The 16,359-nt window shown below is 43.4% G+C and overlaps 1 protein-coding gene across 3 annotated transcripts in view; it reads left to right on the forward strand.

Annotated features, from left to right (window-relative positions):
- The window catches only part of magi3a (membrane associated guanylate kinase, WW and PDZ domain containing 3a), a 127,530-nt gene that overhangs the window by 100,822 nt on the left and 10,349 nt on the right, over positions 1–16,359 (forward strand). For all 3 annotated transcript variants that reach the window (XM_047806930.1, XM_047806929.1, XM_027144516.2), the window contains exons 9-10: positions 5,067–5,258; positions 11,269–11,760. In XM_047806930.1, the coding sequence (XP_047662886.1) occupies positions 5,067–5,258; positions 11,269–11,760 (684 nt within the window). The remainder of the gene's footprint in view (positions 1–5,066; positions 5,259–11,268; positions 11,761–16,359) is intronic.

Consider the following 16,359-nt stretch of genomic DNA (forward strand, 5'->3'; position numbering starts at 1 on the left):
AGTGAGTGGGTGGGTGGTTGTGTGAGTGAGTGGGTGGGTGGTAGTGTGAGTGAGTGGGTGGGTTGTAGTGAGGTGGGTGGGGGGTCTTTGTGTGAGTGGGTGGGTGGGTGGGTGGGTGGGAGTGGGTGGGTGGGTGGTTGTGTGAGTGAGTTGGTGGGTGGGTGTGTGTGTGAGTGGGTGGGTGGTTGTGTGTGTGAGTGGGTGGGTGGGTGGTTGTGTGTGTGAGTGGGTGGGTGGGTGGTTGTGTGTGTGAGTGGGTGGGTGGGTGGTTGTGTGAGTGGGTGGGTGGTTGTGTGTGTGAGTGGGTGGGTGGGTGGTTGTGTGAGTGGGTGGGTGGTTGTGTGTGAATGAGTGGGTGGGTGTGTGTGAGTGGGTGGGTGTGTGTGAGTGGGTGGGTGTGAGTGAGTGAAGAGATACACTCGAGACTAGGTTTTTGCAGATGCTGCTATCAGGATCTACACTTTTCTGCTTTGATTAACAAACAGCAGCCCTGTCTTTAACAGTGTAGAGATATCAGCTGCGTTAGTGCTGGAGCTTTCAGTAAGACATTTTACTGCCTGTATACGTAATGCCTCCCACCAAAGACTGGCAGCTACGTCAGGGGTTTGCACTCATTATGCTAAAATAGATCATACATAAAGAAGTTTGTTTTTAGATAAAATCTTTAATTAGAAACCTCAGCTCACACTCCTTTTGCCAGATCTGTCCGTCTGAATCCATCCCACTTTTTTTTTTTTTACAGAGACTTTGAAATAAATTTGAACTGTGAAGTTTATGGCAATTTCTATAAAAGAAAAAAAACCGTTCAGGTTGTCGAGCTCATTCAAGTATGTAATTAAACACTTTTTTTTGTGAAACAAAACATTGCTGCTGAAGCTTTACTCCTGCGTTTCTCATGCCCTTGGTTTCTGACGCTTGTTTTTGCAGTATTGATATTACACAAGCCTCCTCCGTGCTCCGCTGCTTTTCCCTCCTCTCTAAGCCCGCAGCAGGTATGTGGCGCTTGTAGCCTCCTCGCTATATAATGCGTCATCCTCCGGGAGAGCGACGTTTACACTTGCTGCTGCTTAGCTAGCAGTCTGATGGTTATTACAGACGACCGCTGCTGACCTCGAGCTCCAGAGGCAGCCTGGAGCTAATGTCATTCAGAACACACACACACACACACACACACACGCGCACGCACACACAGAAACAGATCACTCTTTCAAAGCACAGAATCTACTCGTCAGCTTAAAGATGGATTCAGGCAAGTTAACTAGATCCATTACAATTAAATCCATTTACCATAAGGTTTATTCATTTATTTAATTCTGTCTTTTTTTTCTATCCTGTAATTCTTATGTTCTTTACTTTTAATACTACTTAGGGGAATTATTTAATAATACTAATATACTAATAATTGGGAATGAACTCGGACCTCAATTCCAAACCTCAGACCAGGAACAAAGTAAATGCCCCCTCAACTCTGAATAAATTTCAGTTTCTTGTAATTCAGCCACATTGGCTTCAACCAGCCATTCAATCCAATACAACTAACCCAACCACCCCATCCATCCATCCATCCCTCCATTCAATCCAATACAACTAACCCAACCACCCCATCCATCCATACATCCATCCCTCAATTTAATACCATACAACTAACCCAACCACCCCATACATCCATCCCTCCATTTAATACCATACAACTAACCCATCCATACATTCAATCCAATACAACTAACCCAACAACCCATCCCTCTATCCATCCATTCAATCCAATACAACTAACACATCCATCTATCTATCCCACCCTCCATCCTTCTATTAAATCTAATCAATCCATATATTCAATCCAAGCCATCTCTCCAACCTATCCATTCTACATTTTTATTTATTTATTTATTTATTTTTTACAGCATTTGGCAGATGCCTTTATCTAGAGCGACGCACAAAAGGGCTTCTACACATCCATCGGTCTTCCCCTCTTTTCAACCCATTTGTCCAACTCGTCTATTCGACCCAGCCATCCATTCAACAGTCAATCCATCCATCAGTTCATCCCTTTCTTACATCTCCATTCAATCCATCCAATCATCCAATCTATCTTTGCCACCCATTCAACCCTTCTACCTGTCCAGCTCATTCATACAATCAACCTTGCCATCTATTCATCTATCCATCCCACCTACATAACCAAACGCCCTACTCCTCCTATCCATCCATCCAGCCAGCCCACCCACCCACCCACCCATTCGACCGTATATTTATACACAATTTATTTGAGTCAAGTTTAAACTCAAACACAAGTACACCAATTTAAATAAGCTACTTTAAGTGTCCATGTTGGAGCATATGAACAGACGTAGCCTTAGTCGGTTGATTGTGTTCCACTGCAGCTCTGCTGGACTGTGACGGATTATCACTAAGCGTATAAACTCAGCTACATTGCCCAGGCTTAAAAACAGCAGCGTAACTGTTAGTCGCCATGTTCGCTACACTGGAGCCACTGAAATGTCTCACTTATTGGCTTTGTTGTTTTGATTTGTGCCGTTTTGACAAGGCACCTCATATATGACCTTCCCAAAACACACACACACACACACACACACACGCGCACACAGACAGGCGCTGGTTTCACAATGGCACCTTTAATTACACACTGACATTTTATAATCAGCTCGCCTTGAGACAGACACACTCATTGTCTTTGTGATGAGTTAATCAAGTAGATTTAAACAGCATTCTGCTTCTCTCTTTGACGTATACACACACTCTGTCACTCACTCACACACACACACACACACACACACACACACACACTCCCTCTCTCACTCACACACACACTAGCATATCACATATCTCTCTCTCTCTCTCACTCACTCACAGCCCTCCTTTCACTCACTCACGCACACAGACTATCTGTCTTTTTCTCTCTCATTCACTCACTCACACATCCCTCTTTCTCTCATTCACTCAAATACATCCTCTCTCTCACTCACACCCCTCCTTTCACTCACTCACTCACACAGACCATCTCTATCTCTCTCTCTCTCTCGTTCACTCACTCACACACACACACCCCTCTCTCATTCACTCAAACACAGGCCGCGCGCTCACAGGCACTCACGACACACACACACACACCCCTGCCGCAGGCACTCAAACACAGCCCGCGCGCGCTCCGCAGGCCGCACTCACACACACACACACCTCTCTCTCTCTCACTCAAACACATCCTCTCTCTCTCATTCACTCAAACACATCCTCTCTCTCTCATTCACTCACACACATCCTCTCTCTCTCTCAGTCTCTCTCGTTCACTCACTCACACACACACCCCTCTCTCATTCACTCAAACACATTCTCTCTCTCTCACAGGCACGCACGGACACACACCCCGCGCGCAGGCACGCAAAACACAGCCGCGCGCGCGCGCGCGCGCGCGCGCGCGCGGGCACGCACGCGCGCACACACACCAACGCGCGCGCAGGCACGCAAACACATCCTCTCTTTCTCTCTCTCATTCACTCAAACACATCCTCTCTCTCTCTCTCTCTCTCTCTCTCTCATTCACTCACTCACACACACACCCCTCTCTCTCTCATTCACTCAAACACATCCTCTCTCTCTCTCTCTCTCTCTCTCTCTCTTTCACTCACTCTCACACACACACCCCTCTCTCTCATTCACTCAAACACATCCTCTCTCTCTCTCACACTCACTCTGACACACACCCCTCTCTCTCATTCACTCAAACACATCCTCTCTCTCTCTCTCTCTCTCTCTCTCTCATTCACTCACTCTCACACACACACACACACACACACACACACACACACACACACACACAGACTCCTCATTCTTAAAATATTAGTGTGTGATTGCATTTAAATACTAATTGGCCTTCCATATTAAACTGCTACAGAACATTAGCACTGTGTATCATGTTATTTATGAGTACATTGTAGATATATATTATAGTTCTAACAGCTAAATGGCAAAAACAAATTAATAAAGCACTTACTGTAGATGACTGAATTAATTGATGGCACAAAGGAAATAACATTAAATAAGAGTATTAGCCTTTACACTACCTTTTTTTCCCCCCAAGCCTACAGCTATTCATGGTCCTGTGCTTCACAGTTCATCTAAGGCAGGGTCAAAATGTCCAAAAGGTCACGTTTAGGGGCACATGCACCTTCTCCTTCTTTCTTCTTTTGACACTCTCATAGATACTGACACGTTTAAGCGCGATTTCATCGCAGCGGTGTGTGTGTGTGTGTGTGTGTGTACATGTGATTTCACCATTCACGCAATACAAAAGCCAAAAATGAGCAATCATTCCCACAGGATATGCAGCATACGCTGTACAAACCACAGACACTATCACATGCTTATCTGTAATGATTAATATCGCACGTTGTTTCCCACTAAGCGGGTCTTCGCCAAGACCGTCCAGAGCCCAGATGAGTTTTGGCATTCAGCGTGTTGATGTAGAGACGAGTTTACTTCACACTCGGACTGGCTGCGAGCCAGACCCGCTCTCATATTAAACTAAGATGATGCACATAATGTTCAGCCAGCCATTAATCTGTAGTAAGAGCAATGTTGATCTCTGTGGAAATATCCACATACACATTAAACAAGATGTAGCACCCTCCTTCCCCTCATCCCCTGGTGCAGCACTGGCTAACTAAATCTCAGAAGAGCAAAGTGTCATTAACAAAAGCTATTAGGGTATTTATTTAGCAGTCATTAATTAAAGGTGATTAAGCTGAGCAGAACTATTCATATGCTGGTAATTAGAGATTGGGATGGAATAATGACTTTAATCTGCTCTGATATCTAGAGCCCTCACGCACTAAGTGTGTGAGTGTGTGTTGTGTACCTCTTTTCTTTTACTTCCCTTATCTGTCTGTTTGTCTCCATTTTTCTCGCTCTGGCTTTTCTAGGTCACGCTTATACAGTATATGTCTCAGTTTTTCCTTCCCCTTGCTCTGTATTTTGTGACTTGACCCCTCTCTCTCTCTCTCTCTCTCTCTCTCTCTCTCTCTCTCTCTCTCTCTCTCTCTCTCTCTCAGAGGATGGCTCTCTGAGGGGTTTTACACGTGACCCATCGCAGCTACACGGGACAATTTTGCGTACAGCCCTCAGGAAGAGCCCTCAGGGTTTCGGCTTCACCATCATCGGCGGAGACAGACCAGACGAGTTCCTGCAGGTCAAGAACGTGCTGAGGGACGGCCCTGCGGCGCAGGACAACAAGATCGCCCCTGGTGGGTTTTTTTTTATATCCTAAACAAACCAGAGATCTGAAACTTGCCATCATTGCTGTATCCCACATGAGCAACAACAAATTAGATTATTTGACTCTTGAGTGAACCCTCAGCTGTGTAATTAATTAAGGGATAAACCACTACAGGATGTGCTGTTCTAGGAAACTTACAGTATGGTCTGTTGGGTTGGGGGTATTGTGGGTTGGATGGGGGGATATGGTGGATTGGATGGGAGTATGGTCTGTTTGGTTGGTAGGGAGGGGCTGTGGTTAGTTGGATAGTGGGTATGGTCAGTTGGGTTGGATGGGGGTATGGTCTGTTGGGGAATCTGATGGATTGGATGATGGTGTGGTTGATTGAGGGAATGTGGTGAATTGGATGCTGGTATGGTCTTTTGGGGGGTGGATTGGATTCTGGTATGGTCTGTTGGGGGGGGTGTGGTGGATTGAATGCTGGTATGGTCTGTTGGGGGGTGTGGTGGATTGGATGCTGGTAGGGTCTGTTGGGGGGTGTGGTGGATTGGATGCTGGTAGGGTCTGTTGGGGGTGTGGTGGATTGGATGCTGGTATGGTCTGTTGGGGGGTGTGGAGGATTGGATGCTGGTATGGTCTGTTGGGGGGTGTGGGGGATTGGATGCTGGTATGGTCTGTTGGGGGGTGTGGGGGATTGGATGCTGGTATGGTCTGTTGGGGGGTGTGGGGGATTGGATGCTGGTATGGTCTGTTGGGGGGTGTGGGGGATTGGATGCTGGTATGGTCTGTTGGGAAGGAGGTATGATGGTTATGATGGCAGGTTAGGTGATATATCTGCTCTGTGGGTTTCAGCAGTGTGTTGTCAGTGTCTTGGGTTTATTTATTTTTTCCTGTATTGTATGACATACTTTTCCAATCTGATGCTTTGTGCATTGGGAGTGCTGTCTTCAAGATGTTGCTACCCAGAAGCTTTGTAAATAACCCACCTGGGGTGTCAACTGCACAGTCACAATAACAGTAAGAACAGAATTCAGAAGCTTTGTGTGTGAGTGACTGTGTCAGCACCAGGGGAACAGGCATTACAACAGAACTGCACCGGGCGATAATTGCACGGCGCTAATGCTCACCGCTGTCCATCACAAAGAGTGGAAATTAATGTCCGTTGCACAAGCGTCCTCAGGAGACTTCAGGCGACGCATCTAATTGAAATAATTACTAAAATCTAAAATTGATGCCACAATAAAGCTAGCTGCTTTCTATCCCCTCACCCCAAGAGAACTCCCACATGGGATTGCTGTTTTACCGAATATTCTATCTTGACAGCGTTCTTCGAGGCTGAAGGTCTTTGATTCTCGAGTCAGAAGACACAGACACGTTCTGGTGGACGCAGCGCAGTAGTTTGACGTTAATAATAAACAAACTGTGTTTTTAACAAAGAACAAACTTATAATCATTGACCAGCTTTCTGTTACTGTAGGAAAAGTCAAACGTTGCTAGAAAGGGTTCGTAAGTAATGTTGCCAGACACGAGGGAGTCTTCAGGACTGAGGAGGTTTGTTTTTTTTATTTGGCGCGAGACAAAATAGTAAAGGCTAGTGAGTAAGCAATATTTGTAACTGCTGTGACATGGAACAGAGAAGAATAAACAGAAATGAATTTGCTTGAACAAATAAATGATGGCCTAAAGCAGGGATGTGGTATAGAAGATGCCATCGAGTATCGTTTTGGATTGTTCTCAAAGACGTATTTCTGTGGATTTGTACCTGACATGTTCATTGTGGTGAGGAAAGTAGGGACAGATTACCGATTTCCACGACGCGAGTCTCGACACAGCCGCCGTGTTCTCACACTGGATGTAGTGGAGCCAAAAAGGAACCGTGCGATCAGCAAGTAGTAGGTGATAAGTTGCAAAGCAAGTTTTCGCAAGTTCACAGTTTTTGTGAGTCCTGAAAGCTTACACGCTGCATTTATTTTCGTTTCGACAACATACACACGTACAACAGTTTACTTCGATACAACTCATGCTGCAGATTCTTATAGTGCTGCCGGGGTGAGGCCGTTTTGTAGGCCAAGCCAGAAGTAGTGCAAAAACTTTGGTTTGCTGGATGGAAAGAAGAAAGGAGGAAGGAAAAAAGCGCGGTGGCCAGCAGAAGTGTAGGGTGGAAGTGTATGCTTTTGTCTTCACAATAATTGTAATCATTTTAAGCTTTCGAAGACTACATTTTAGCTATAAATGAACTACACTAGGGTCAGATGACTTCAACGTCATCACCAAAAATACAATACACAGAAAGTCGAAAGCCAGAAAAGAGAACCAAGTCGAAATAATGGAGAATAAACCTCCTAGAACCCGGAAAACTGAAGTGTCAATACTCCGGTGATGGTTCTCTCCGTCGGGTCAGGGAAGAAGCGGCGTGGTGCGTTGTTACAGGCTACATGTTGGCAACCATCTTTAACCCAGACACGTAAAAGCTTAAAAAGATGACGAGGAGGGTATCACTGATGTATTTAATGTATTCTAGTGCTTTCTTTTCATCTTTCACATATTTTAAGTCAAGAGTCCCATTGATGGGGGGCACGGTGGCTTAGTGGTTAGCACGTTCGCCTCACACCTCCAGGGCTGGGGTTCGATTCCCGCCTCCGCCTTGTGTGTGTGGAGTTTGCATGTTTGCATGAGATAGGCACAGGCTCCCCGTGACCCGAGGTAGTTCGGATAAGCGGTAGAAAATGAATGAATGAGTCCCATTGATAGATAAAGATTTATCCGCTGACAATGTCACTTACTCTACTGTAGTCACGGGTTCAAGTTAGGAAATAAAATTTTAGGGGGTGAATACAGACAATTAGAGCGAAATGTATGTTTAAGGAATAAAACTATACATCGTGCGGTTCTAGGAAAATAAACAGACGGACGGAGCAGTGTCATAAGATGTCAAAAGTTGCTCATTTCTGTTCATTAATAAACTACATGATGTCATTTCTATCTACCTGTAGTTGTATTTAACATTGTAGTTTTTTAACTTAGCATAGAAGCTACAAATATCACGGCGTACAAGTCTGCAAACAAATCGCAGTTTTATTTTCCTATTCGATGTGGAATAACATTATTTAATGTAAAAAAAAAAATTTTTTTTTTTTTTCATTTTGGATATTACAATTTTAAAGATCGAGGATTGTTTTTGCTGCTTGCAAAAAAAAAAAATAATAATAAAAAGCTGACACAATATAACCCTGTTGTTATGATGTCATCTTATTGCTGACTCCGGTGTACAAGACTGTAGTAAAGCGATGATGTCCTGTAACAGGAAGTGTTCAGTTTCATCGCTCTTTCCATGATGGGTTAAAGAAGTGCCGAGCCCGCGTTCAGCTTACTGAGCTGCTCTAGCACATTTCTCTGGAGCGTCAAGAGAGCGTCGTTTTTATAGTCCAAAAGCCGAAGCCAGCCTTTAAAAGATTAGTGGAACGAAGGCAGATGCTTCACGCAGTAGGTGAGAGAAGCACTCGATATTGGGATTAGCTGTTGTGACGATGGTTAATGATTACGCACCGGCCCTTTAAGATGATGTCATCGATGTTTGTGAAATGGGATAAGGAAGGGCAGCAGGTTTTACAGAGATCTCGGGAAGGTGGCACTTCTTTGACAGTTCTTTGGAAGGCGTTGACAACGTGCCTTTCTTTTGAGTTTTAAGCTTTCTCCTGAATCGGACTTAACCGCGCTGGCGTGGAGGCCAGGAGCAGGAACTGATTTGCAGGTAAAAATTTGAGGCATGTGTTATTCATGCACAACTATTTTGCAAAAATGTTTACACCTTACAGATGTAAAATTGGTGGTACAGTAATTTCTTAATACATCATCATTACAAGCTTGATGAGTTCGAACGAATAAAACGTACTGTTTAAACCACAGCAGCGGTCTAGTGTCTAATCTCCCACATTATTCCTGAAATGCAAATCGCATGTTTGCGTTAATGCAGTGTTCTAACGTGGTATCGTTTCTATAGTAACCGATGCTTTTAAGATGATCAAAGTCATCTAAACTAACACTTTAATCTTCTCCCCACCCTCATGCGAGTTTAACGCTAAACAACTCAACCAAAACAAAATCGTAGGTCTGTAGGAGTTTACTTAACATTCGTGGAAGGAGTCTCGTGTCGGCATTGTGACAGGTGGAATATTTACAGACATGCGTTTACACGTTTTTCAGTAACGTTAAAAGTTCTTGTTCCTATTGTTTGTGAGAGAAAAATGGATTCGAAGGATCGCATATCGCCGCTTTAACAGGAGTTCAAGAGCGTTAATAAACGTAGCTAAAACCCGATCAAAAGTACAATGGCATTCTTTAATAAATGAACTGTGATTTTTAAGGCTGCTTCATTTCCTTGGCATTTAACATGTTGCTCTTTGTCATCACAAGCACCACAATAACGTTAGATGAACGAAACTTGATAACAGCAACGTATTTTTTTTTTTTTTTTTTTTTTTCTTCTCGTTTTTGTCTTTCTCTTCCTGTTCCACACCCCCATGGTGTGGACTTTCCAGTCTGTTTGCTGGAAAAGCATGCTCTAGTTGAAGTGTGTGTTCCAGCCTTTCCATAACTGTTTGTGTTTGACACACACTCGCAGTGTTTGTCACAAACTAACAATGACTCATGCAGGCAGGTGCGGATTTAATCTCTCGTTTCTAAGCCTTTTTTTTTTTTTCGGTATTATTCCTAAGTGTCTCTAAAACACATCTTATTCTTTTTTTTTTTTTTTCCTGTTTTTATTCTTGTTGGAGTCGCTCTCCAGCTCACAGCCCAGTTTTTTTTTTTTTTTAAGCAGCTGTTAAGATTCCTAAAGCACATCTCGAGTTTGTACCTCTACTGTATACACTCTTGTTAATTAGTCTGCTGAATAGCTGGTGTGGGGGGTGTGGGGGGTGGGATGGGTGTTTCACATCACATGCACAAGCAGATGGTTTTTTTTTGTTGTTGTTGTTGGTTTTGTGAAAATGATTCGTTTGGAAACCGTGTGTGACCTGCGCGGGAAAACGCTGATTCGTTATTTTACCGTGTGCAAAACGAGTCGCGTGCAATTCGCCCTCGCTGCTTTCCTGCACCAGTCCTGATGGAAATGAAGTGAAGTTTTTCCAAGAGGTTGTGGAGATGTTTTGCAGCGTCTTTGCCACTACGCAGCAGGAGGAGGACATTCTTTGAGTCGAAAGTGTTCAACGATGGGAATCATGGCTCATTTCACAGAGACACATTCGGTCAGAGGAAAGTGTTATCTGAGCTCTTCTGAGTACATGATGTCATAGACACCCTGCGATTGGCTAATGTCACCGTGACCGACAAGTGTCTCTCTCTCTCACATGCGTGCACACACACACACACACGCACACGCACACTGCTTGTTGATTCCAGCCATGGACCAATCACAGCGAGTTATTCAAATGAATCTCTCGCATGACCTAGATAAAGAAAGTTTAAACACAGAGTAAAAAAAGGAGCGAGTTTGTACAGATTTAGCTCGTGATTTCTTAGCGTGTAAAACAAAAAAAAACAATAAGTCGCATAAGAAATAACGTGAACTGATTTGTGTAATTATCTGGTTTGTAATGAACGTGTAAGAGGAAAGCTGAACGTCGGCATCATAAGCTTCACATCAGGATGCCTGAGGATGTCTTTAATAATTCGTACCTACTGCTGTAGATTTCGATTAGGAATTGTAAAAGCGTTTTGTAATTTTACACCGTTCTTTTGATGTCCACGTTCGATTTAAAGCGAGGAGGTTTCAATTCGTTATCATTTTTCAAATATTAGAAGTTATTTTCTTTGAAGCATATTAGAAAAATGACACTTGATGATGATATTGTAAGCATTATTTAATCCTTTATAATTCTATAGATATGTAGCGTATAGAAGACTGATTGGGGGGTCGTTAGATTCTTTGATATTATTGAAATGTCACTAATTGGAATAATTACAATAACAAATCTTTTATTATTATTATTATTATTATTATTATTATTATTATTATTATTCTCTTTTCTTTCTCCCAGGGGATGTCATTGTGGACATCAACGGCACGTGTGTGCTCGGTAAAACCCATGCAGATGTGGTGCAGATGTTCCAGTCAGTTTCGGTGAACCAGTACGTAGACATGGTGCTGTGTCGAGGCTACCCCCTGCCCGAGGACACCAGCGATGAGGCTTCAGGAGACGGCGCAGCCGCGCCGCTAGCGGTCGGGCAGCCACTCGTACCCGAGGGCCGACAGGAGGACGGCCCTGAGCTCACCCTGCTGCAGCCCGAGCTGGTGAGCGTGACTCTGGCCAAGGGGCCGAACGGATTTGGTTTCGCCATCGCCGACAGCCCGCTGGGCCAGAAGGTCAAGATGATCCTGGACGCTCAGTGGTGTCGCGGCCTGCTTAAAGGCGACGTGATTAAAGAGATCAACCGGAAGAACGTGCAGACGCTCAGCCACACGCAGGTGGTGGACATCCTGAAGGAGCTGCCGCCCGGCTCCGAGGTCAACATGCTCGTGCTCAGAGGAGGTAAGAGCCAAGCACAGGCATAAAAATTGAAAAGCAGCAGGTATCTAATATCTTAATCCAAAGCTGATTGGTCAGAAGGAGTTGATGAGGAGGTGCTGAGAACACGACGGTGCTACTGTAGTGAATAATACAAAGTTCTATGGGGAGTGATGAGAGGAACTCTGCTTCCTGTTCACCGTATTTATCATTTTCTTTTTTTCTTCTTTCGTCTTCGATTCCTACTGATTTTATTCGTATGACCCAGAAGGTCAAAGTGTCTCACTACACGTCATACCGTGTAACATATGATAGAAATTTCCATCCACGTTTGTTTTTTTTTTTTTTTTTTTTAATGCAAAATATGAACTGTAGCATTTGGCTCCCTGAACGAAAACTCGGTAGCGCGAGAGAGAGAGATTGGCATCGAGAGAATAAGACAATGCAGAGAGAACTTGAATAATGAAATTGAATAATGATGACTGTGTTCTTTTGCATTTAGCTGATGCACTTGCGTTTGATTACATAACGCTTTAACGCTTTCTCCACAAGCTTCACACAAGCCACTCGCACGCTCCAATGCCACGTTTTCACATTTACAAAATGCTCCTTGAGAACTTCAGGTGCTGAACGCTGCACTGTGTGTTTGTGCCCGAGCATGAAAAAAAGGAATGATTGCAACACATACTGAAAGGTGAGATGTAGCACGAGTGATGGAAGGGACACATGTGGAGAGAGAGAGAGAGGTAGAGAGCAGAAGAGTGAGAGGTGGAGAGAGAGCTACAGAGAAAGAGAGCGAGCGAGAGAGACTGAGGAGTGTGTGAGCATTAAGCCAGAAGAACAATGTGTTCCTCTTACAGTTCTGCACAAAACCCTCCGCTCTGCAGCATCATTTCCCGGCTGTAGGAGCCCAACGCAGCGCTCCGGACCACTTTACAGCCTAGTTACCTGGGCAATAGTGTGATTATTTTAATGACAATAGTAATAGCGACACGGATGATAAACACCCCATGTCTCGTCTAGTCCATCCTCGTCCTTAATTATGCTCGAAATAGGTGCAGCAGGTTTAATGGCCAGTCTTAGAGGAGCACTTTGTAATGTTTATAGCTGGCCACGGCATGTGAGGTGAATTCGAATTGTACTAAAAAGGTTGACGATCCTAACACGTCCACACCATCAGCCCCACCAGCTCGCCGTGTCCCTGGGGAGTCGACCGGTCCCAGTATCGTGAAGAAAAGCTGGTCCGAACGTGCCTTAGAGTATCAGAGTATCCGGCTACATAAAATCACTCCTTGGATAAGAAACGAACATGTTGCCTTTTAATGTGGAACTTGAGAGATCAGTATATGGCTGTGGTGTTAAAGATAGAGCCCACAGGCCAGAGTTTTAAATTCAGACCCAATTCATCTGAGCTTAGAAGAAATAAATAGTAGATAAAGTGATTAAAAAAAAAAACCCACAACAATAATAAAATCAAAAGCTAGTCTTAAAGGTGCGGTCTCCGTCGTTTGAGAAACGCTTCAGAAAACTGTTGGGCCGCCAAACAAAACAAAAACAAAGCTAACGTGTAGCCAATGAGCAGGAAGGGGCGTGTCTTGTCAATATGGGTGGAGAGAGTGTTCAGTGTGCATGTGTAGGGTTGGGTATCAAAATAAATTTTCCGGTTCTAGTTCTGCCCAACGATTCCCGGTTCTGATTCCGATTCCACTATAAAAAAATATTTTAAACAGAGCATTTCAATTCATATCGATTTAAATTTAAATAAATCCAACATCAAATTTAACATCCAGAATTACAACTTGGTAAAACAGTTAGCAATTTTTCTGAAGAAAAATGAACATGTCCGCTTTCCCTGAGAGAAGACGAGACCTTTCCTGGCTTATTGTTTCTCCAGCTGTAGATTTGCTTCATTGTTGTAGCTTTGGAAATGAATCCACACTTTAGACTTTTTTTTTTTTTTTAGACATGTTTAACACAAAGATTACCTCAGCGCAGCAGCGCGAGTGACTGATTTCTGTGGTAAGCTGCATTAATTTGGTTGCGTGTCTGTAAACAGTGTAAACAATGAATATTCATGAGGTAAGACGTGGTTATTTAAAGTGACCGCTCCCAGCGCTTTGCCCGTCATCGCATCGGAACCGCGTTTGGAACCGAAACAGAACCGGTTCTCGGTTCCCAACCTAATGCATGTGTGACATTAGCAGAAAGCGGTTTTAACATTGAAAGGCTTACGATAAGGCAAGGAGTAGGACGTGTTAATATAGGATCAGCTTTCCAGCGCTGGAGAGAAGTGAACGTCTTCCGCGTGAAACGGAGATAAACCTTTCATGGTACAACACACAGTACTACGAAAGCACATTTGTATTACCACAGTATTACTCATTGAGTTCATTTATTGATAAAAGATATACCCTCGGTCAGCTGCCCCAGCAGGTTCTGCCATAATACATGTCTGGGTTATACTTGGGTTATACTTGTCTGGTGCATGTGTGGGGCGGAGCTATCAATACAGGGGCGGGACCCATTTGGGTTAGGGGCGTGTTTGCTTTGGTGATTTCAAATGTTGGCTTTCAACATTGGCTTTCAAACAACAGAGATGCCACCTTTAAGCCAGTCTTTGTTGCTCTACTCAGGGGCAAAATAATGAAACTACAGAGCCATAAACTCAGCTGCTGATAATGTTGTACCGATTATATATATAAAAAAAAATCTTTTGATCTATGTAAATACGAGGTGGTTGTGTGAACATAAGCAGTAGCAGATATCAGTATTATGATGGTTATGTAAAAAAATCAGCTTTGGACTACGTTAACCATCAGCCCCTGCCCTTCAGACGGGCATGACATTCATGTCCCATGTCCCAATATCTCTCGTCTGTGTCCCGTTTCATTTCCTGCCTTTCAGCATTTCATTATCTGGCTGCTGTTGATGTCGAGTGTGTTTGTTGCTCTTGTTGTTTGTCGTAGTCTCGTTCCCAGCCTGGAGGTTTTTTCTGTTTTTGTTCATACACACACTTTTTGTCGTCCTGTGAAACAGGAAACCGGTGAAGGTGAGTGCGAGCGACAGGTAACGTGAGTGTGAAGTGCAGGGGCTGATGGGTAATGTAGTTCAGAGTTGGTTTCATCATAACCGTCACAATTAAGCTTAATTCTCAGTATCTTCAAATATCAGAATGACATTTTTGGGAGCTCACACTACAGGTGGGCGTGAGCCGACAGGAAGTGGACTTACCGATCCCCACCCAGAGTACATTATGTTTCTATAACAACACATCACAACTTTTGTCTTTTATTCTTCTTACACCACAACGCTTTGCCATACAGGTGTTTTTTTTATTTTGTTGTTTTTTTTTTTAAATGAAAGAACCCGTCATTAATTATAAATTCATGGAACATCCACAAAAGGTAGTTCGTCTCATCGCTTCCGCTGTATCAGATTCATCAGCAATTCCCTCAATCTCAAGTTAATTAAAAAAAAAAAAAAAACGAAACGTGTCATGCTCCATGTTCTATAGTCTGGAAACATCACACTGGAGACTCCATGGATAAACATTAAATAAATAAATAAATAAATACATCTCGGTCATAAAACTGACCCACACCTTCCGACCAATCGCACTTCAAGAACTCCAGAGCAACGGCGTATATATCTGTTACATCGATCCGATTTTCATTAATAAATATCGTATCGATCGTAAGAGTGTCTAATCCGAATAGGATAAAAATGGCTCGCTAGGAAATTGACTAGATAAAATTGAGGGATGAGGTATTTGATTCCCTTATTTGAGGGAATCCAAACTAGACAGAAAACATAATGTAGATGTAGAAGCGTAATGTAGATGTGAGCATGGTTCATTGTTAAAGCTCTCAGCTGGACTGGGCAGGTCACCTGACTCTGGATTCACTCCAGTGTTTACATATGTAATTATTCAACCACAAAAACATGTCTGGCTACTTTGTGTAACCGGATCTTCTGACACACACACTCGCGCGTGCACACACACGCTAACATCTCAGAGTGCAGCAGCTTATAAATCATATCATTCCTCCTTCAGTATCGTGTAGGTTACACAATCCCTGTGGTGTGTACTGCCACTTAGTGGTCTGTCAGCCTGTTGTACGCACTGAATAGATCCTGTGTGTATGTATATTTCATATATTTACAGCGGGTCCGTTCGTTACGCGGACCACTTGAGGTTTTTGCATGCTTTAGTGTTACAGATTTCATTTTAAATGAATTGAATGGACTGCCACTTATTTATACGTTGTTACACGGAGTATTCCAAAATGAAAAACCCCAAACTATGTTTTTAATGTTTTTTTTTTTATATTGCAATCATCAAAATAAAAGAACTAAAATCTCTCATCTCATGGAAAAACATTGCGAGCTTTGGCACTTTAGATCTTGGGAGGTTTTCTAGAACTTGACCGGATTTAAAAAAAGTTTTGAAAGAACCCCGTGAGCAAATTGGGCTCCATCATTGTGAAACTGCAGACGTTTGGAACCCCAAAAGTCCAACCAAAATGACTAGGATTGGCTCAGGGGGGCTACGATAACGTTCAGAAGAGCTGAGCAGAGATTGGAGAATCTACCCATGAAAATACTCCCATCAAAGCCGTCTTA

This window comes from Tachysurus fulvidraco, chromosome 23 (genome assembly GCF_022655615.1).
Source record: "Tachysurus fulvidraco isolate hzauxx_2018 chromosome 23, HZAU_PFXX_2.0, whole genome shotgun sequence".
In the NCBI taxonomy this organism is placed as follows: Eukaryota; Metazoa; Chordata; class Actinopteri; order Siluriformes; family Bagridae; genus Tachysurus; species Tachysurus fulvidraco.